The 23,296-nt window shown below is 48.8% G+C and overlaps 1 protein-coding gene across 5 annotated transcripts in view; it reads left to right on the plus strand.

The window, feature by feature from the left end:
* TMEM268 (transmembrane protein 268) overlaps positions 1-16,597 on the plus strand; it is a 28,171-nt gene extending 11,574 nt beyond the window's left edge. For all 5 annotated transcript variants that reach the window (XM_079790350.1, XM_079790352.1, XM_079790351.1 and 2 more), the window contains exons 4-9: positions 676-783; positions 1,794-1,943; positions 6,645-6,755; positions 8,869-8,949; positions 10,453-10,641; positions 13,206-16,597. In XM_079790350.1, coding sequence (XP_079646476.1) covers positions 676-783; positions 1,794-1,943; positions 6,645-6,755; positions 8,869-8,949; positions 10,453-10,641; positions 13,206-13,385 — 819 coding nt within the window. In that variant the 3' untranslated portion in view covers positions 13,386-16,597. The remainder of the gene's footprint in view (positions 1-675; positions 784-1,793; positions 1,944-6,644; positions 6,756-8,868; positions 8,950-10,452; positions 10,642-13,205) is intronic.
* Positions 16,598-23,296: the final 6,699 nt, after the last annotated feature.

The raw sequence follows: 23,296 nt of genomic DNA on the forward strand, positions 1-23,296 counted from the left end.
ATTTACAGAGGAAGAGTCTGAGGCTCAGAGGAGTGCAGTTACTTTCTCCAGGTCACACAGCACATGAGTGGCAGGGCCAAGGTTTGGACCCAGGGCCAGCTGACTCCCCGGCCTGTGCCTTAAACTTTAGGCTATCCCGGTCGGCCATGAGATACTGAGCCTCGGCTGCAGGGATCCCTCTGTGGGATGTCCTCCTGGCTTTTGAGCCGCCCCACCTCACCGGGGATGCCTGACCTTTCCTGAGCCGGGAGTTGCGCCCTGTGGTCGCCATCAGAGCTCTGAGCTCCTCATTCTGCCTCTGGTCCAGCCCAGAGCGAGCCGAGTCCCCCTCCCGCATGATAGTCATGTGAGCTGGGAATGACACGCTTGCTGGCGGGAAGGAGATGGGGGGCGGTTTTCTCTGTGGCTGACCTCTTTTTTTTTTTTTTTAAGTATATTTTATTGATGTTTTTACAGAGAGGAAGGGAGAGGGAGAGAGAGTTAGAAACATTGATGAGAGCGAAACATCAATCAGCTGGCTCCTGCACACTCCCCACTGGGGATGTGCCCACAACCAAGGCACATGACCCTGACCAGAATCGAACCCGGGACCCTTGAGTCCGCAGGCCGACACTCTATCCACTGAGCCAAACCGGTCAGGGCTGACTGATCTCTTTCCCTGGGGTGGGCAAGCAGGTCCCGGCTGACCAGTACAGGAGCTTGGCTGAGAGCGCCCTCTTGGAGCCCCAAGTGAGAAGATACATCATCTACAACTCCAGGCCCATGCGACTGGCCTTCGCTGTGGTGAGGAGGGAGGTGGGCCCACACTGTCCTGCTGTTGTCCCTGTGGCATTGCTGGATTCGGCGTCCTCTGGTGAAGCCTGTTGGTGTGGGTGCCGGTTTGGGGGCTGGTGAACATTTGGTATAAGGGAATTTATGGCAGGGAGTGTGTGACCAGGGCCCCATGTAGAGGATGGGAGCAGGGTTTACTGGGGGCAGAGCTTGGCATTGTGGATCTGCAGACCCAGCACTGAGGCTCCGGACTCGGCGTCTGGCTTTGGTCAAGACTTCTCTCCTCTCTGGGACTTGGTTTTCCCATTTGTTCAACAGATAGGTCCATTTTAGCTCTAATCATGTGTGTGTGTACACATGTGTATAGATACATATAAACATACATATACACCTACATATATACAAACACACACATGCATACATATCTATGACGGAGCCAGTATTTGAACCCAGGCACTCTGGTTCAACCGCTCTTAATCACTGTGACTTGTTGCTCCTCTATGGAAAATGGTCAAATAGCACTTTTAACCCCTATGTCCTGCTTCTCAGGAAGGAAAAGGGACGGCAACTGGCTTTCATTAACTTTCTAATAAGTGCTATGCTGTTAACATATGTTATCTTACTAATCCCTATATCAGCCCTGTGAAGTTAGTATCATCCCCATTTTACAGATGAGGAAACTGAGGCTCAGAGCGTTGTTATAACTTGTCCAGACCACATAGCTGTTGAAGGATCACTGGGTTTCTGCCTCAAATTTCTCTCCCTCCCAAGCCCCCTGCCCTTTTCTGTTTTATTTAAAATCAGCGCAAACAGGGATTTGGAGTAACTATTCTCACCCCATTTTCCTACCTTCACTTATGATCAAGGAACAAGGGCTCGTTCTCACGGGTCCCCATCAGTCTCTCACGGGCCCTGTGAGCTCCCTGCATCTAAGGAGGTGTCAAAAGTGTGTCCCCTTGCGTGGAGCTGCCTCGCACGAGGACTGGCATTCCTGACCTTGCTGTTGCCCCGGCTTCCCGCAGGTTTTCTATGTGGTGGTGTGGGCCAACATCTACTCCACCAGCCAGATGTTCGCCCTGGGGAACCACTGGGCGGGCGTGCTGCTCGTGACCCTGGCCTCGCTGAGCCTGACGCTGACTCTCATGCTCATCTTCGAGAGACACCAGAGGAAGGTGAGATGTCCGGGGACCCCAGCCACGTCCCCTCTGGAGGGCTGTGCGGGCAGGAGGATCCCCAGTCAGAGTTTTTCCTTTCATTAGCTTCAGCAAATTGCTGCAACCTTGAAATTCACACCGGCCCATGTGCCCAGTGACCCAAAGAAATTAAGTTACACGTGTGATTAAATCCTCTCTGTCTTTCCTGTCGGATCCCTGTGGGTTGTTTCTCTGGAAGCAAGCTGTGTTTTGAGAGTCTGGGAGGTGAGAGAGGGCACAGAAAGCCAGTATTTGTGTGGCACTTAGAGGTTACTGAGTCCTGTCACTCGCCTCCTCCCCCCATGCTCAGGAGGGCTCTGAGCGAGGAGGGGATTACCGAGGACGGGGTCCCTGAGGCCGAGGGTTGAGGGAGCTGGGTGGGTGCTGGCTCTGTGCTCTGTTGACAGTCACGTCTCGTTTAACTCAGCAGCTACTTACTAGGCAGTGAGTGAGTGGTCAGAATTAGGTCATTTGGCCCGATCCCACTGTGAGTGGCGGAGCGGGGGTTCAAAGCTTGAGACCTCTGATTCCCCATCTCATTGCTCCCTCCCGGCGTATGTGTGGCTCACTAATGTATTCTGCTTCTTTAACATACTGATGGGCACTTCCTATGTGGTTGATCGTCTGTTAAAGGCTTTATGTACATTAACTCTTTACTAGTAAACCTGTCCAGTAAATCTCTGGGTAGAGTCTTCGATAGTCACTTTACAGATGAGGAACCGTAGGCTCCAGAGGCTCTAGGCATAGTCCAAGGTCATGCTAGCAATAAATGCAGAGCTGGAATTCAAGGCCAGGACACTGAGATTTCAAACCAACTTCTCTGTTAAGACCCGTCTCTCCTGGTATTTCATGGGTGCTGTGGCAGATCACCGTAAACGTAGTAACTTAAAACAACACAGATTTATTACCTTACAGTTCTGCGGTGTAGAAGGTTGACACAGCAGGGCTGCATCCTCTCTGGAGCCTCCAGGGAGACTCTGTTTCCTCACCTTTTCCTAGAGGCCGCCTACATTCCTTGGTTCGTGTTCCCTTCCTCCATCATCAGAGCCAGCAGTGGTAGGTTGAATCCTTCCCAACTCTTTGAGTCTGAGTCTTCTGCCTCCCTCTTCCACTTTTTAAATTTTTATTTTAAAACAATATTTTTTATTTTAGAGAGAGGAAGGGAGAGGGAGAGAGAGAAAGAAAACAGAAACATCAGTGATGAGAGAGAATCCTGCATGCCCCACACTGGGGATCGAGCCTGCAACCCAGGCATGTGCCCTGACCAGGAATTGAATCGTGACCCCCTGCTTCATAGGTCTATGCTCAACCACTGAGTCACATCAGCCAGGCCCTCTTCTGCTTTTAAGGCTCCTTGTGATTACACTGGACCGCCTAGATAATCTGGGACAATCTCCCTATTTTAAGGCCAGCTAGTTAACAGCATTACTTCCATCTACCACCTTTATTCCTCTTTGCCATGCAAGGGAACATGCTCACAGGTCCTGGGAGGAGGACTTAGGCATGTTGGGGGGTGCATTATTCTGCCTACCACACCTCTGCCGTCTTTTCAGTGCTGAGGAGGCTCTCCCAGCACCTGGCACAGAGCCGGACTTTGAGATCTTTAGCAAACACTCGGCTCTCGCCTGACTCAGGAGGAGAGGGTGGGGTGTTTGGGGTGTTGGGAAACGTGGTCGGGCTTTGGGGGATGAGTGTCATTTAGTGCCTGTGCACACAGGGACAAATAGGAACTTTATGGCTTAATCCTTCCGAAAAGATCTTTGACTTTGCACAGATGAGGCTGACAGAATAATGCTGCCTGGGGCTCTGTAGAAGCTTTCATGGCCCTTGTGCTTGGCCTGTAAGAAGTAAATTGAGCTGGCTGTTCCTGCAGCTAGAAGCTTCTCTCAGGGAGGCGGGGAAAGCAAAGGATATGCTGCTTTAGCAGGAGCAAGCGGAACATTGGCGCCTGGCTAGCGCTTCGAGGATGCAGATGTAATTAATGCAGGTCAGGGAATGCCTACTGTGGCTCTATGCCTCCTTTTCCCCCTTCTTATTCAGCTGGTATTTATGAAGCCCCTGCAAGTACCAGGGAATGTGCCAGGCGCAAGGCACAGAGGCGAACAAGACCTGGTGTCTTTACCCATAGGTGCAGCATGGAGGCCCTAGGTACACAGTGACACTTCTGTTATCACTCTTTGCTCATTCAGGGAACCCCTCCAGGCTCCTCTCCTTCCTAGTAACGACTACCATTTAATGAGCACCTACTATGTGCTCTGTCTTTGGAACCTGATATCGATGCCCAACAACAGCCTGACAAGGAGGCAGGACACCTCTGCCACTTGGAGGTTATTACTTAACTTCTCAGGGCCTTAGTTCTCTCACTTGTAAAATGAGATGATAATTGTGGCATCCTCCACCCCCCCCCCCCCCCCGAGATTGTTTGGAGAATTAAATGACTTAATACATGCCAAGTGCTCATAATCGTACCTGCTATAAAGTACGTGCTCAGTAAGTGTTAACTGTTACAGTTATTGAGTCTTTTGGCCAGTGGGGAAAAAGGCTCAGAGAGGTTAAGTAACCAGTCCCTGGCCACACAGCTTCCTCAGTTCTTGCCTCAGCTCAAGGACTTCTTCCTCCTTGGATCCCTTGTCACTCAGGACCATGCATATCCCTCTTCCTGACCACTGTCACTCTTACTGTTAGTGGCCGACCTGCATCACGTAGCATCCTTGAGAGCCTTAGCACTTTGCATATACTGCCTGCTTCCCCTTGTTTGGGGCATTAAAATCCTCTCTCAAATTTGGAAGGTTTATGGGGAAGGCAGGTAAGCCCCTGCCGTGTATCCTGTACAGAATAATGCATATTGCTAGGGCATGTGGGAAGGCCAATGTGGTATACAGCGGAAAACACTGCATTCTCAATTCATTATCATCATCAGAATGATATCATTACCTGACACGATTCAAGTGTTTATTCTTCCCAGGGTTCTGTGTGGATGAACTCATTTCATCCTTATTATAAGCCTTGCTATGACAGGGTGTGAGTATGTCCAATTTGGAGATGAGGAGATGGGGGCAGAGACATAGTGAGTAATTTGTCCAAAATTATGCAGGTAGTGAGAGGTGGAGTCAGGTGATGCAGGTTTCTGAAAGGGGGAACCACCCTTGCAAACACTCTAGGGGCTTAATCACAAGGAACAACAACAGCCTCTCATTATTGGAATTGAGTGTCTAGGTCAGTGGTCAGCAAACTCATTAGTCAACAGAGCGGCAAACCGCGGCTCGTGAGTCGCAGTTTGCCGACCACTGCTCTAGGCGAAACAAAACATAATCATTCCTTGATTTTCATAGTAGTGGCATTCCTGGAAAATTCACTGTATTTTAAACCTGTTTGAAAACAAATGCACTGTAGGTTTAAATGTAAAGTGGAGTTAGATTGGCCAGCCAGAGAATGATGAGTAGAATTTTCACCCAGAGGACATTTTTAGTCCAGGTTGGCCAGGAGACAGTTCTGTGTGGGATTGTCTCTCATGGGACATGGCCTCCGTGGGAGGCACGCAGTTAGCATCCCTGGCCCTTGTGCCTAAGGGCCAGCTTCGCCAGCCATTCCTATGGCAGCAGAAAGAGCTTCTCACATTTCCAAAAGCTTCCTAAGGGGGTCCCGCTCTTTTGGGAACCATTGTCCTTATTGAGCTGCTTTCTAATGGCATCTGAAGCCCTTAGAGGGGGGTCTCTTCCCCAAACCAGCGCTGTGGACCCTGACACCCTTCTCCTCCCTTCTCCCCAGCCTGCTTAGCTTCTACCTTGTCAGCTAAATCTATCATGTCATTGGTTTGGGTGGGAAAAGGAGACAGAGTTGTAGAGGGTCCCCACGCTCCACTGAGGGCCAGGCACTATGCTAGATACTTCAGAAAGTAGGTGCCTTATAGACGTAGTAGGTGTTTTACTGACACAATAAATGCCCAGTCCCCCACCCCCATTTTTAAAAAAATATATTTTATTGATTTTTTACAGAGAGGAATGGAGAGGGAAAGGGATAGAGAGTTAGAAACATCGATCAGCTGCCTCCTGCACACCTCCTTCTGGGGATGTGCCTGCAACCAAGGTACATGCCCTTGACCGGAATCGAACCTGGGACCTTGTAGTCTGCAGGCCGACGCTCTATCCACTGAGCCAAACTGGTTAGGGCACCCCCACCCCCATTCTTTCCCCCGCTAGCTCCCCCCCACTCTCCTCTATCCTCCCTCCATCCCCCCTCCATCCCTCCTTCATTCTCTGTCCGGCTCCATCCCCCCTCCTCCTGCAGATACCTATGGCCCCTGACTGTGTCCCAGGCACTGGCTTAAGTGCTTTACACACACAAACTCAGTTCAGTCTCACCACATTCCTAGGAGACAAAGACAGTCTTTTTCTTTGTTCTACACGGCTGAAGAAAGCAAGACTCCGGGAAGGGACATAACCTGTCCAGGGCCCCACAGCCCGGAAGTAGCAGAGCTGGGCTTCAACTCTGCCTGACACTATTGAATTGATTGTGTCAGCAACGCCACAATCCCATTTGATAGGGAGGACATGGATGTGTCTCGAAGAAAAGGACTGTCCCGTGGCGTCTAGGGGTGGGGTGGGGTGTGGTCATTTCTGGTGCCCGAGGGCTCCCTGGCAGCGTGGAAGTCTGGCCACAGGGCTGGTGTTTGTCTTACAGGCCAACACCAACACGGACCTCAGGCTGGCGGCTGCCAACGGAGCCCTGCTGCGACACCGGGTGCTGCTGGGCGTGACGGACACGGTGGAGGGCTGCCAGAGCGTGATTCAGGTACGTGGCTCAGAGAGACCTCTCCTTGACGGCCCACTTTTGGGCTGATGGGGAGTGGTGGCCCCACGTTCTCCCAGTCTGCGCAGTGTCCGCCCGAGTCTGCTAATAAGACAGTGTAGGCAGCCCTTCTCTTCCTCCCTGCTCCGGTGTTCCTTCCTGGAGACTCTTCTCTGGGTGGTACCCAGCAGCCTGGAACCTCCATGGGGCAGGCCGGAAGGGAAGCTCAGGGACAGTCAGCATTTATTCAGCAAACCGTGGGGCCTCCTCTGTGCCAAGCACATGCAAGGCCCCGGAAGAGGCAGGTCAGATCCTGAAGGCATTGTCCACCTGGCTCGGTTGTTTTCTTTGCCCTAAGGACAGGGGGGAGAACTTAAGTGACTAGTATGAGGTCACCCAGTGGGTCCTGGCTGGTCTCCCCAGGTAGGATGGCTAAATTTATTTAGCACTGCATCTGCCCCTTGCCCGGTGGGAGCACAGGGTGGGTGGGTGGCGGGGACCTGGGAAGAATCTCCTTGTGCACATCACCTGTTCATCCTACAAATATTTTTTTAAAATATATTTTATTGATTTTTTTACAGAGAGGAAGGGAGCGGGATAGAGAGTTAGAAACATCGATGAGAGAGAAACATCAATCAGCTGCCTCCTGCACACCCCCTACTGGGTATGTGCCCGCAACCAAGGTACATGCCCCCGACCGGAATCGAACCTGGGACCCTTGAGTCCGCAGGCCGACGCTCTGTCCACTGAGCCAAACCGGTTAGGGCCATCCTATAAATATTTACTGAGAGCCTAGTGTGTGCCAGGCACTGCTCTAGACACACACAAATCCTTGTGTTTAGGAAGCCTGAGATGGTGTAGAGTGTAAGGGGATCTTGACTGACGCCTGGGGGTGAACTTGATGGCATTGTAAGATGTCTGGCAGTTCAGATGTGACATGGAGATTGACATTTCCTTGGACCAAGGGTCCTTTCAGCCTCATTTGCCTCTGAATCCTCTTTATGGATTGGCACATGGGGTGACTTGGCAAGTGTTAGTTGGAGGCATAGATGGATGGATGACCCATGAATGGACACATCTTTTAAAAAAATTGGGTTCTTTCATTTTCAAAGTAGTATCTTGGGATGAGGTGATACAATATCTTGGGTTTTCTTTAAAATCATTGGGGTGGGACAGGGTGGGGTGGGGGATGGAGGTGTCTGGGGTGAGTGGTAGGTGGGGGTAGAGATGAAACAAGAGTACCCATGAAGTGATAATTGTTGAACCAAGATGCTGAGTAGCTGGAAATTAATGACATAATTCGCTCAACTTTTGTATCTGTTTTTAAAATTTTATAAGGAAAAATAAAAGAAATTAACTTAAAAAAATGTTCCTTGAGGATGAGACAGTGGGAGAGATTAGTTGGCAAGAGGGGTGTGACCTTGGGTCTCATGGGTCGGTCACTGGGAGGAGGGAAGTCTGGGATCAGAGGAAGTGGTCAGTGGTTGGAGGTGTGAGACATGGCTACCAGCTTCTTGCAGGATGTGGGTGAAGTGTGGCAGGTGTGGCGCTGTCAAGATGATGTGATGGGAGGACATGGAGGATTTCACCCTGGCTGAGTTTAATCTGGCTTCCTGAGGACTGTTGAGGTTGTGGCGGGAGGGGTGGTAACGGTGAGGTGAGAGGTCTTCGTCCCCTGCTCCCCTCCCCCCAGAGCACCCCTGTTGATGACCTCTGACCTGGTCGTGGGTAGTGGGGAGTGACAGCTCTGAAGGGTTTCATTCATTTGCATGTTGGATTCCAGACCGAAGGGCCCCTGAAGATGAAGGCAGTATTCCTGGATGGATACGTGATGTCCAGGGCGGCTTGGAGTCTCTCAGATGCTTAGTGACTGTGGGAGGTGGGGTTGCAGCCTTTTGAGCAGGTGTACGCACAGAGCCAGTTTTCTATATGGAGGAGACTTGCTCCTGTGTGGGGACTCTGGGAGAGAGCAGAGTGGCATGTTCCCGCCAGAGGCCAGGATACATCCAGTGGGCCTCCGGCAAGGCGGCAGGGGACAGAAGACCATCTCAGGGACGGAGGGTTCAAGGTCAGGCTGGCTTTGAGCCCCAGGGCTCACAGCTTCTTCTTTCCCCAGCTCTGGTTTGTCTACTTTGACCTGGAGAACTGTGTGCAGTTTTTGTCGGAACATGTTCGAGAAATGAAGACCAGCCAAGAGGTAAGATGCCTTAAATGAAAAGCAGACAAAATAAACCAGGAGACCAGATGGTAGAGATCGCCTTGGCTCCATGTTGGGGAATGCCTACGGAGAAGTTACTTAGAAGGAAGGATACTGTCACATCAGTGGTGGTTTTGCTGAGGGAATGAAGTCTTTGTAACTAAGTTATCTCCTTTTCTAACTATTGGCATTTTCCACATTTCCTATGGTGAGCATATGTTTGTTTATAATCCTATCTAATAATAGAGTAACATGTAAATTACCATCACTCTGCTACGCTCACAATTGGGCGGCGGGAGGCTGGGGGGCGGGACTCGGGGTGGCCTATCCGGCCATTGAGAGGCACGGATCTGCTGCCACTGAGGGGGGCTACCCTGCTGTTGAGAGGCGTGGGGGGGGACTCCGGCCCCCTGTGCCTCTCAACGGACAGATCCACGGCCGCTGAGGGGGCCTGCCGCGGACACCCAGCTGTGCCTCTCAACGGCAGGGTAGCCAGGTGTCCGCAGCAGCCCCCCTCAGTGCCTCTCAACAGCAGGGTAGCCCCCCTCAGCGGCCGCAGACCACCGTGAAAAGCGAAAGCGTGTAGGGGACCTTACACGTGCATGATTCAATCATGCACTGGGCCTCTAGTATAATAATAATGAATGTTAATAATAATAATGAAGATCCTGGTAGAGAAAAGTACCAGGCATTTAGGTGGCTTTCACTTGTTCAAAATGCCTGCCCACTGTTTATAAATAAGATCAGGGAACTCTTTTTTTTTTTTTTTAAATATATTTTATTGATTTTTTACAGAGAGGAAGGGAGAGGGATAGAGGGTTAGAAACATCGATGAGAGAGAAACATCAATCAGCTGCCTCCTGCACACTCCCTACTGGATATGTGCCCGCAACCAAGGTACCTGCCCTTGACCAGAATTGAACCCGGGACCCTTGAGTCCGCAGGCTGACACTCTATCCACTGAGCCAAACCAATCAGGGCAGATTAGGGAACTCTTGCTCTGATTCCACAGATGAGGAAACCGAGGCTCTGAGAAGTCCTGTCGCCACCCTCGGGTGGTCACAGAGCCAGTTGGTGACTCCCGGTTTGGGACCCAGCCCTCCTGTCTCCGAGCCCTGGAGTCAGCCTTTCCCTGGGCCCTATAGGCGTCTTGAAGTCAGGATTGTGGGTTAGCCCTGATCTTGGCCCACTGGCTCCTGTATGGCTTTGGGCAAGGCCTTTGATCTTCAGTTTGCTCATCTGCAACGTACAGGGAAAGTTTCCCCAGGCTGCTTTGAGAGCAAATGAGAGTATAAAGGAAAGTGCTTTAGGAGCGCTGAAGGACTGTACTTTTGTGGGAAATGACCTGGTCTCTCCAACGTGGCTGAGTTCCACCTTCTCCCAGCATCTGAGTCTGTAGAAGGCCCATCCATCCTCTATGATCTGCAACTCAGGCAGCGCCTTGGCCTCCCACGTGCCACCCAACTTGGGACACCACCCGAGCGCCCTCTGTTTCCTTTGCAGTCCTTGCTGAGAAGGAGGTTGAGCCAGCTCTGCGTTGTCATGGAGACTGGGGTGAGCCCCACGACGATGGCGGAGGGGCCTGAGAACCTGCTGGAGGAAGCTCCTCTCCTGCCCAGCAGTTCCCGTCCCACAGAGAGGCCACTGGTGCAGACTGAGCTTCTCCAGCTCGTTCCGGAGGCTGAGCCGGAGGTAATGGGCCCCCGGGCGGTTGGGCCACCTTCTCTCCTGGGATATTTGCATAGACTCCGAGTGGGGACCTCAAGTTGTAAATTCCGAGGAACATGGCTTTCCTCAGTTGGTAGAGACCATATATGTCTAGCCTACTAGTTTTGAATATTTTTGTCCTTACTTTCCAGCACTTCAGAAAATAGTTTATTAAAGGAGTTATTTGTTACTCACTGGGTTTCTCTCCCATTTTTAATATCTTGGACATTCTTTTTGGCAGTTTCACTGGATGTGTAGTTGTGTGTTGATGGATCATCGATTGCCTATCCTAATCCTGAACATGTTGATGAATATTTGGGTCATTTTAAAATCTTTTTATCTATCTTATCTACTTGTTTTGCAGTTAGATATTTAAATCTTAGCCGGTATGGCTCAGTTGGTAGAGCGTCAGCCCTCGGACTGAAGGGTCCCGCGTTTGATTCCAGTCAAGGGCATGTACCTTGGTTGCAGACTCCATCCCCAGTCCTGGTTGGGTGCATGTGGGAAGTAACCAACCAATGTCGCTCTCTCACATCGATGTTTCTCCCTCTCTGTCTCTCCCCCTCCCTTCCACTCTCTCGAAAAATATCCTCCGGTGAGGATTAACAAAAAAAATATTTTTTAAAATTAAATCTTATATTCATCTCTGTTGAATCCCAGTTCCTCCAGCCCCAGAGTTCTGTTGGTCTTGCTAAGCCAGTGGTCGGCAAACCGCGGCTCGCGAGCCACATGCGGCTTTTTGTCCCCTTGAGTGTGGCTCTTCCACAAAATACCATGTGCGGGCGCGAACATACAGTGCGATTGAAACTTTGTGGCCCATGCGCAGAAGTCGGTTTTCGGCCTGGGCGAGTCTATTTTGAAGAAGTGGCGTTAGAACACTCAAGGGGCCAAAGAGCTGCATGTGGCTCGCAAGCCGCGGTTTGCCGACCACTGTGCTAAGCTATCTGCTGGGTTTGACCAGTGCTGGTAGACCAGAAATCTGGTAATGTGTTTGTGGCTTATGCTGCCCTCTTCTCACTATGAGGATACACCCACTGTCTAGGAAACAAACATGCAATGAGGAGTGAGCTCAGGCCTGGTGTGTGCAGGGGAGTGGGGGGCTTGCAAATAGGACTATTACAAGAGAAAAAGATAAATATATTAATCTCTTTATTTGAACCCCATGGATTTTTTTAAAATAGTTATTTAAAAAAATATATTTTATTGATTTCAGAGAGGGAGAGAGAGATAGAAACATAAACGATGAGAGAGAATCATTGATTGGCTGCCTCCTGCACGCCCCACACTTGGGATCAAGCCCGCAACCCAGACATGTGCCCTGACCGGGAATCGAACCATGACCTCCTGGTTCATAGGTTGACACTCAACCACTGAGCCACGCCAGTCAGGCCCCATGGACTTTTTTTTTTAAAAGCACACAAAAGATGAATAATATCACGTACTCTATTGTGGCATGCATGTCTAGGTTTATGCAAAATAGCCTATTAAATATGATGGGTCTTTAAATTGTATTTTCAAATTCATTCAAATCAATAGTAATATAATTTCCTGCTGTGAATATCAAATCTCAGTGTGTGTGCACATGCTTGTGAAGTAGCTGCCCTTATAACTTAGCGAGAAAAAAATATAATCAATGCGCATGTCTCAGCATGGGCCAGGCGTCGTATTTCAGTAGGAAATCCGTGCCTGTGAAAGACGGAGAAATAGTTATAATCTCTTATATTTCGACAGCTTTTTGTTTTATCATGCATAAAATTCTTTAGCATGCTTTATGAGGTATGGATTAGTTTTTGTTCTTCTCTGATGGATGAAATAGCTTCTAAGAAGTCAGCTGACGAGCCCAAGGTCACAGAGCAAGGGAGAATGTGGCAAAGCCAAGGGCAAGAAGCCAGGGGGTGTTCTGTTCCTGCCCACCCCCATTCACTCGTGATTTTTTAAAAAAAATTATTGAATTTTTTACAGAGAGGAAGGAGAGGGATGGCGAGTTAGAAACATCGATGAGAGAGAAACATCAATCACCTGCCTCCTGCGCACCCCCCCACTGGGTATGTGCCTGCAACCAAAGTACATGCCCTTGACCGGAATCGAACCCGGGACACTTGAGTCCGCAGGCCGATGCTCTATCCACTGAGCCAAACGGGTTAGGGCGTGATTTTCTTCAGTGTCGTTTCCTTGACCTCATGTATTTTATAGGTTCATGGACATTGAAAACTGCAAACAGTGTGTGTATGTGATTGGCTGGGATAAATTAGTGCTAAATTCTCTAGCACTTTGAGGTTCCGAAGTTTTTGTGTGCATATTATAATCGCCTATCAGCAGTTAGGCTACCCACTTCAGAGATGAGGAAACTGAGGCTGCAGGAGCCTCACAGCGTCAGTTGCAGAGCTGGGGTTCCAGACCAGACCAGGCATCTTCCAAGAGCCCCAGATGAGGGCCCGGCCAGGCTCTTCCCAGTGAGCATCCCTGCTGGCCCAGGGGTGTGAGGACCGCTTGGCTTCTCCACGTGCACGAGCTGCGTGGCCCTCACTCTGCTTCCCTGCCTCTTCCAGGAAATGGCCCAGCAGCTGCTGGCAGTGTTTGGCGGCTACTACATCCGGCTCCTGGTGACCTCCCAGCTCCCCCAGGCAGTGGGGACACGACACACAGACTCTCCAAGGGTTCCGTGCCCCTGCCAACTCATAGAAGCCCACATCCTGGGCACGGGGTGCTGCCCGTTCCTGGCCAGGTGACCGAGGGACAAAGGTACGCATCCTCCTCCAGGACCGAAGGCGAGAAGTCAGGGAGGCCTCAGGAGCCCAAGGTGGCCCATGGTGAGCCCTAGGCGAGGAGAGAAGCATCGGGGGACACTCTGAAGGGTGTGTCACATCAGCAATGGGGTGTTGTGCTCACTCCAGGACCCTGCACAAACGTGACTGTTGACATCCCCTGATGACCCAGGCCTTTTCAGGAGCAGTGGTTGCCAGCTGCTCCCAGCTGCAGGCTACTCTCCGGGGTGCTTGGAACTGTGGGCCTGGAGGGAAGGGCTGCTCTGCCATCCTGGTCACTGTCTGAACAGCCCAGCAAATGTGAAGATGACCATCAACATTTGGTCTCTGATGATGCCCCCATCTCCACCCTCTCACGTCAGATGGGGAAACAGAGGCTCTGGGAGGAGGATGCTGCTCTGTGTGGCACTGCCGTGGGCCTCTAGGATGACAAGGCTGCCTCTTCCCAATCTGAAAAAAAGAGGTCGATTCTCAGAATGGTCTCCTTCTTTGTAAGTTTTCTCCTGTATTTAAGGAAAAACAGCGGTACCTCTGCTTGTTGTCTGCCAGTACACAGGCTACCAGGAGACAGAGGAAAGAAACGAACAGCACGTAACTGTTAGTGGGGCTATCTGGAGAAGACCCACTGCGTGCTTTGGCTGTGGTTTTATACTGCAGGTGGGAGCAACGCCCGGTTTCCTGGCCCTGGCACTGTCCTGGAGGAAGCATCTGCTGTCACTCGTGGATTCCATGGAGAGCTGAGGCTTCAATCTGGCCTTCATTTGCAATTTGGCCTCACCTCCCACAAAGTAAAAAGTTTCATAAGTTTTGCAGGACTGACATACCTATGCCATAAAAGCTGTTGGCTCCTATGCATGCTTCAAAGCCCCGCCTTTCTCACCCCATCTTTAGGAAGCTTTCCAACACAGCCAGGCCTGCAACTGTTTGCCTCCTTTTAAATTCTTGATGTAGCTGCTGCCTTTACTGATGTTTTGTTTTGTTGATTCTATTTTCCTGTGCACATGCATATTTTCCTAGCTAGACTATAAGCTCCTCAAGGAAAAATACTACACCTTATCTTTTGTGAATGGCCCGGTCCTGCTAAGGGGTAATTGCTTTGTCATCTCCATAATAGCTTTTGCAAGTAGCTTTTTGTGAGAGCAAATGATGAGGTTGGTACAGACCTGGGTTCTGGTCCTGAACTGCCACTTCTAGCTGTGTAACTTTTGGTTGGTCCTCAGTTTACCCATCTATGTAAAGGGTAGATTCCATGACTCTAAATGGCCCTTCCAAAGCTAAAGTTCTGGGAATGTCTTTTTATTTTGCTCCTTTATGGCCCTTGGCCTGTTTAACTTTTATGCCTTCACGTACATATAGAAAGGTTCTAGAACAGCATTCGCCAACCTTTCGGACCTCACGGACCACCAGTGGTCCGCGGACCACCGGTTGGCAACTGTTGTTCTACAGCCCCACATGGATGAGGTGTCCCAGACCTGATGCACCTTTGGACAGAACACTGGCCTCGCTAGCAGAAGACTTGGATTCTCACTCCAGATCTGCTGCTTCCTAGCGGCGTGACCTTGGCTAGGTCACCTACCCTCCCCGACTGTCCTTTCACTCCTTTATAGATGGGTCTGGTGAACATGAAATGTAATAACGTGGCTGACCTGCCGTGTAAGAGATGAGTCTAACTATGGCTTTCTCTGAGCCAGAGGAGAGAAATCGTGTGTAGAGCAGACCTTGGAAATGGCTGTTTTAGGCATTTCTCTTCAGCCAGCTTTTAGGGCAGCTTTGCTCAATGAGAATTATTCATGAAGGTGATTATTCCTCTCTTGGTCACCTGCCACAGAGGAAGTGTGGGCTGTGAATGTGATCAGTAGAAGCCCGTAGTTACCATCCAAGCATAAAATCCTGGTAAGTGTAAGAACAATAAAAATGTGTGGTAAATGACAAAACAGCAGTTTTCCCAGGTTAGGGCTTACAGGGTCCTTGTGTGTCCTTTCCTCCGTTTCTGACGGTCTCCCCTGCTGGGTGGGGCGTTCAGCTGTGCCACGAGGTACATGCTCAGCTTTCTCATTGAGGAAATTCTGTCATCTCTGTCTCGCCCACTTCACAGGGCTGCTGGGAAGATCAGATTCCACAAATGAACGTGCACCCTGTTTGAAGGCCCTGTGTTCATGGCAGCCATGGCGATGGGGAAGGTGGGACAGTGTCTGGAGGGGGCGCCTGGGTTCTAGAGTCACACTGATTCCAATCCGAGTTCTCCCCACCCTGAGGCCTCACTCCTCCCGTGTGGAATGGGGATAGGAGTACCTACCCGGCAGGTTATCGTGAAGATAAATGATAGAAAAAATGTCAAGTGCTTGCAGCTTTGAGTTGCAAGCTTGAGAAAGAGCTCAATAAGTTGTTGCTATTTTTCTTAAATCTCTCACTGTCTTGTATATGGTAGGTGCCCAATGTACTAGTATATTTTTATTGATGTAGTAGGCCATTAACAGTTTATGTTTATTCAGTCTACATCAGACCTCAGTCACTCTAGCACCATGGGGTATATTTATGTGAATAAAGATTCTAGTCAAATCTTTCTTTTTGTTTTTAATGCTCTTCAGGCACGCCAAAACTTTTTTTTTAAAAAAAATATTTTTATTGATTTCAGAGAGGAAGGGAGAGGGAGAGAGAGAGATAGAAACATCAATGATGACAGAGAATCATTGATTGGCTGCCTCCTGCATAACTCACACAGGGGGATCAAGCCCACAACTCAGGCATGTGCCCTGACCGGAAATCGAACCGTGACCTCCTGGTTTGTAGGTTGATGCTCAACCACTGAGCCACGCTGGCTAAGCAGATTTCTTCGTATTTATCCTACTTGGGGTTCATAGCACATTTTAAATCTGTGACACAGTATCTTTCATCAACATTTCTACCCTCTTCTCTCTCATATGTGTGTGAAGACCTTTTCACTGTATCTCTAAGACTGTGTTTTCCCTTCTTGGTTCCTCATGATTCAGTCTATATTTGTACTCTTGCCCTCATTTGTGTTTGATTGTTAATCCTTTCAAATTATTTCTTAGTTTCAGCTATTGTGGTATTTAATCCTGAATTTTTAATTGACTTTAAAAAATTGTTTACAGTTCTCAGCCGAATTATCTATCTTCACTTGTTTTCTTCAAGATTTTAAAGTCCACATCTGCTATCTCCAGTATCTGGTTCTTCTATAGATCTGATTCTTTTGCTTTTTGGTCAGTGGATTTTATCTTCTGGTATTCCTGGTAATTTTTGATTGAATGCCAGATTTTTTGTTTTTAAATGAAGAGATATGCAAGACTCTGGATATTCCTTCAGAGAGGAATTACTTTGCTTCTGAGAAAAGTGGGGTTGGGAAAGATTTGACTCTGGGTTTTAGTCCTGTGAGACCTGGTCCATTTCTGGTTAGCCCTGACTCTCAGGTTATTAACCCTTCAGGGATTTTAACAGAAAAAAAAAAAAAAAGACTTTTTAAAACCACTACTCCTTCTCCAAGGTGAGCCCTCAACCTCCAATTTTTGTTACTCCAGGCTGTGAATCTGCAACCCGGGCATGTGCCCTGACCGGGGATAGAACCATGACCTCCTGGTTTGTAGATCAACACTCAACCACTGAGCCACGCCGGTTGGAATAGGCAAAGATGTAAAGGGATCAGCTTTAGTTTTTGAAAAGCAGGCAATGAGCGATACATTTGGAGCCCAGAGGACAACTGAATGGCATTCTATCATCATTGTGAAGGGCAGCCTAACTGGTTGGTTAAGAGTATAGATTCTGAAGTCAGGCTTCCTGGGTTCAAGTCTCAGCTCTGCCATTTACTATTATTGTAACCTTAAGAGACTTTCTAAGCTCTCTGTCTCAGTTTCCTAATTTGTAAAATCAGGCTAGTAATAGTACTAACACTGTTGGGTTATTATACTAAGTTGATCTTTATAAAGCACTTAAAAGAATAAGCAATACACCAGACTTTATGCATTGCTATTATTACCATTACTACTCATACTCCTTCCTTAAAATTGCAGCATCTTTTAAAATTCCTCTTTTCTGAGGTGGGGGCAGGAACAGGGAGTGCTAATTTGATGAACTGTTTTTTTAACTCACCATGTTCACATGGCAACAGTCAGAAATCTGGCAATGTTATTTTGTCGCTTAAAACTCATCTGTGGCTCCCCAGGACCTTCAGGATAGAGTCCACCTCCCTTCCCCTGGATTGTTGGCTCTCACTGCACTGCCGCTCACGTCCCCCCACCCTCTGGCTCAGGTTTTCATTTCAGTCATTCCAAACATTGAAGTGCACTCTTCTCATACCTCCCCCAGGCTGTGCTTCTGTTTCCCAACTTTGCTTGTTTTGTTCCCTCCTTCTGGGGTATGATTCACCCTCCTCTTCCGTTGGCCAATTCCCTTTTCAACCTTCAGAACACTCAAGCACCATCTCTTCCAGAAAGCCTTCCCTGAATTCCCAAGGTGGTTGCAAGATGCTCCTCATCTTTTTGCTCTCCGAGTTGTTCTGTTACGATGAAGTGATCTGCTTCTGTGCCTGGCTCCCTGGCTAAACTTGAAGGCATTCGGGATCCCCTGCATGTTACTCATGTTTGCGTGCTCTGTGCTGTAGCAAATAGCTCCATGTAACTGCACTATCATTCTAGGGCTGCAAGTTGCACAACCGGTTTTTGCACAACCTGCCCGCTGCTCACTATGGTCGTGAGCACCAAATGGAGTCGCACAGCAGGTGAGCAGAATTATGCCCGCAAGGTCTAGTCATGTATTACAGCATCCATGGATAACTGCCCATTACACTAGCTGGCCTCTCCTAGACACGTCCTTGCTAGGTTGGTTAGGAGTGACTGAAATGTTTTAGGATGATAAAGTAACATTTCTTTTTAAGACACTCGGTTCTAATTACTCCACATGCAAGGGAATCGCTGAAGTAGGGCTGGGGGAGGGGAAAAGAGGGACACAGTCCTATGATGCAACCAAGGACTTTAATTGGAGGCAGCTCCTCCAGCAGTGGCTTCCTCAGGAGCTGAGGTGACTTGCTGGTGGCTCAGGGATGGCTCCAACGTCTTCTCCTCCTCGGGGGAGTTTCTGAATCAGTCTTCATGGTCCCTGTTCGCCTCCCTTTTCCTCCCGGAGTCACTCCCACAGCTGGGCCGCCTCGGTGACCTGCGTAGGGCTGCTTCCTGACTAGTTGAACCCTCAGGGTCTCCCAATAGTACATGCCTTCATCATCGTGTTGTTGGGGTGGGGGCATCTCTTTTGCCCACCATTTCTGTGAGGACTTGTGTTTAGATCTGAAAGTGAAGGACAAGGCTTTGAATTACACATGAATAAACAATCTTGGTCTTATCCCATTTGGCTTAATAAAATTCTGCTTGCTTGAGCTAAGAATAATCCTAAATTGGGTTAAACAGTTGATATCTTAGAGTTTACTTGTTACATCAGCATAGCCTAGCTGGTCCTGACTACTACACATACACAGTTTCCATTTGTTGAGTACCTTCGTGTGGTGCCATATTCTAAGCACTTATCTGTGTTGCCCCATTTCATCCTCCCAACATTCTGAAAAGTAGGCGATGTGTTATCATCTTCATTTTACAGAGGAAGATGCTGAAGCTCAGAGAGTGATCCACTGACATGCTCCAGCTTAGTAGGTAGCTGAGGCAGAACTCAAGCAGGTATGTCACACGCAAGCCAGTGATCTTTAATATCTAATAAATATAGTCTTTAGGATGTATCTTAACAGGTTTGGGTAATTACTCCCCTCCCACACCCCCAACAGGCTGAAAGAAATCTGAGGGGGTTCCAGCAAAAGGTGGCTGGGGAGACTCTGGTGTTCTTGCCAACTACCTCACAGCCACGTCTGGAACCTACCGAAGGTCCGTGGATGATTCTCTTGGGACATTGCTGCATCGTAGGGGTGGACAGTGTTAGGAGGCCCCTCGCTGGCCTCACAGCAACAACAGAAGAACTTTGACGCCATGTTTTGGTGGGCTGTGGGGAGAGGAAAGGGTACTGGGGTGGGGCTGGCTCTGCAGCCCCCATCTCAGAAGCCCATTGTTATTTCAGCAGTGTGTCATACTGGGCCAGCCTCTCCCAAGGCATCACCCCTCCCTCCCAGACCTCCTGAGTTCCCTGAGGTCAGCAGGCCCAGGCTCACCTGCGCGGGCCTACCTCTGGCCAGTCCTTCCTCTTCTGTCCAGAGTTCTCTTACCCAAGAAAGGGCTCGGACCCTCTACTCTGATGGTCTACCTGCAGAGGCGCCCTGTTGAGTCGGCAGACCTGGAGGTCTGGCACAGTTCTCTGGGCAGGGCTGTTTCCTTGAGTGAACATGAGACTGGAAAATGCCAGCAGAGCCCAGCACACGCATGCTGCAGCGCCCACGGAGAAGGCTGTGTTTAGAAGTCAGATTTACCTTCTGTTTTTTAGTATCTGCCCTTGGGCTGATTCTGTAATCTCTTTGAGCCTCACTTTCCTTCCTATCTGGAAAATGGGAATAGTGGTACCCACCTTGGAACAAATAGTTAACTGTACGTCAAGTGACCACGGTGATGGCAGGTGCACCTAGGTGCTGGCTCAGTGCTCACCCTCTTTGCCTTCGCTTTCCTGGGTGTAACTTATTGGCTCTATTCCAGCTTGGCCCTGGTGCCATGGGAGCATGATGCTGCGGCTCAGTCTTGCCAATTAAAAGCACTCACTTGCTGTGTGGCTTTGGGTTAGTCCATGCCTGTCTCTGGGCCTAGGCTCCCATCTCTAACAGGTGGTGGTTGGACCGCTTCATCTCTCCAAAGATCCAGCTATTATGATCCACATTCAAAGGTTGTACATCCTTAACTCATTTCCAACCTCCTTTCTCTCTTCTGGGCCCCTGGCCATTGCCTGCTCTCATTCCTGTGTCCAGGCCAAGTTGGTAATCTAATACTGCCTTCCCCCACTCCTCCCTGCTGTCTCCTCCCACCCTCCATTCTAGCTGCCTTTACCAAGGCTCCACCTTCTGCCTGGAGTGCTCTTCCCCAGAGGTCCGAGAGACTCGGTCCCTTCTTTCTTCAAGCCTTGCTTAAAGGTCACCTTTCCTAGAGAGGCCTCTGGCCTGTTCACCCTATTTAATTCACCCTATTTAGACCTTCCTTCCCCCAGAACTCCCTCTTCCCTTCCCCACCTCATTCTTCTCCAAAGCCTTCGTTACGTCTGGGAATGAGACATTTGCTCAGCATGTATTTATTGGGGACCTACTGGTGGCAGCACCGTGCAAAGGAGATGGCAGTGAATGTGTGGGAGAGATTCTCGCTCTCAAGGAGGCAGGGATGGGTCCAGTGTATCGCTGAACCCCAGCACTGAGCACAGGGCTTTGCACAGAGGAGGTGCCCTTGCAATATTGTGTGAATAGACACATGAGCCTTCTCTTGTGGACAACAATATGGCCATTATCATCCCCATTCTCCCTTCTATTAAGAGGGGTTTTACTCCCTGCTCACAGAAATGGATAGAAACATCCTGATTCTGAACTTACCTCGTTTTCCCAGTGAATTCAATCTTAGAAGATAAACAAGAGAAACAGCCAAGTTGTCGAGGACAATGGCATTCATTGAGTATCTAGGACAGGTCCTTTGACATCTATCAGCTCTCTTAACTTCCAGCATCACTCTGCAAGGCAGGACTTTAAATTTTCAGGTGTCGGAACTGAACTTTCCCAGGTCTCACAGCCGAGAGCAGCAGTGGGGATTGTACCGTAGTATTGGCTGGTGCCAGAGCCTGTGCTGTCTACGGCCTCACCCTACAGGCAATTCCAGAGGAAGAGATGCTCAGAACCACCTCAGAAGGTTGGCGGCCACTGGTTTTCAAATGGAAAGGTTCCTCCTGAAGCTTGGTGGAGCAGCAGAGCAATGAAGAACACACATTAAAGAAAAATTCTTTTTATTGATTTCAGAGAGAAAGGGAGAGGGAGAGATAGAAACAGCAATGATTAGAATCATTGATTGGCTGCACACCTCCTACTGGGGATTGAGCCCACAACCTAGACATGTGCCCAGGCCATACAATTTTTTTACGTAAATGGAGGTGGGCTATACTAGTAATTCTTGCTGGACCTTGCTGTGTAATTTAGAGCAGTTTAACCTCCTCGGACCTCAGTTATCTTAACCGTAAAATGGGGATGGTAAAACCTACCCCAGAATGTTTCTGGGAGGCTTGGGTGACAGATGTCTGGCACGTAGCAAGCGCTCAATAATGCGAACGATGGTGACGTAGGAGATGCTGGCTGTGCGGGTGGGTGGGGTGTGGTGTTTCTAGCACTGCCAGTGCGCTCCTCTAGGTGGAAGCAGGAGCCAAAGAAAAGGTTGGCCCCTGTGGGCTCTGAACTTCAGGTCTCCAGGGACCCCACAGGAAGAACAAGGTCAGCAGGAAGGCGTCTTCTGGAGCTGAGGAACCTGCGGGGGTCATTTGGCACAGCTTTGGAGACTGGGACCCAGAGAGAGAAACCGTGGGGTCAAGGTGAGGGGGAGTTACCTAACTTTGGAGCAAAGAGAACAGGTGTCCAGGAGTGGTGGAGACAGTGTCCCTTTAGAACGCCCCTCCCCCACTCCCCCGGCCTCAGGTCTAACCTCCGAGCCTCACTCATCTTTAGTGAGGCTTTCTGTGATGTCACAGAGCCGGGGCACGGGCACTGAGGCACGGCATGTTTATTAGGTATCTTGGTCAAGGTGATGCATCTGATCATTGGCAGAAAGAGGAGGGATCAGAGGCTGGGGCGTTTTAAAGGTTCAGGGTTGGTATTGGCAAATTGTTTCACAAACGGATTGGACCACTTCAGTTCCTTCTCCTTCAGTTCCTTCTCCAGAGGAAATGCTGGTGTATTACCTGCCGCCGCCACTGTCCCTCCTTCTGCCCTGGCCTCTGTGCTGTGGTGACAGAAATCGGCCCCAGAGCTGGGCTGCAGAGTTCTCCCCCTGTGATTACATGGGCCCGCTCTCCCCATCTCAGTCAGCTGACTCACAGCCTTAATTGTACCCTGCATCCTTGATCCCCTTTTATGAGGTAAGGTAATAGTCACAGGTTCTGAGAAGTAGGACAAAGACATCATTGGGGGCCATTATTCTGTCTACCATAGTCCTTAAATACTTGTGTCAACAAAATAAATCTCCAATTCAAAAAGTTAGAAAAAAGACATCACTAATCAAAAGAACATCCAATAAAAAATAGTACCAATAATTAAACACTGACATTACTTAAGTAGAGTATAAAAAGCAGATATCTAAATGATAAACCAAAATCTCTTACAAAAAAATTAACAAAAAATAGTTACTTAAGAGTATTTAATAGTTACTTATCAGAAAAAAGGGAGAAAACGCAAATATATAAACTTAGAAAGGATAAGGGAAAATAACCATTGAGACAAAAGAAATTATAAAAATATTGAGAGTACTTTATATACCTTTATGCAAATACGTTTGAAAAACTAGAAGTGGATAATTTCCTAGAGAAATGGTTTATAAAAATGACTGCATTAGAGGCAGAAAACTCTATTAATTTCTACAGAAGAAATAGAGAAATTCATCAAAAAACTACACTCCCCCTCCCTCCAAAGGCAACAGGCCCAGATGGTTTCACAGGGGAATTTGACCAAACTTTCAAAGCCCAGATAGTTCCAATGCTTCATAATTTGTTCTAGAGCAAATACAACAAAATAAAGCTCCCAAGATTTTTAATGCATTTTTTATGAAGAAAGTATATAATATTGATAACTAAGTCTGCTAAAGACAATGCAAAAAAGAAAATTACAGTGATATCACCTATTGATAACAAAACTATTAAACATTAGTGAACTGAATCAGACTTCATATTGTCAAAATAATACATTATGATCAGGTGGAATTTAT

This window comes from Cnephaeus nilssonii (genome assembly GCF_951640355.1).
Source record: "Cnephaeus nilssonii genome assembly, chromosome: 14".
Lineage (NCBI taxonomy): Eukaryota > Metazoa > Chordata > Mammalia > Chiroptera > Vespertilionidae > Cnephaeus > Cnephaeus nilssonii.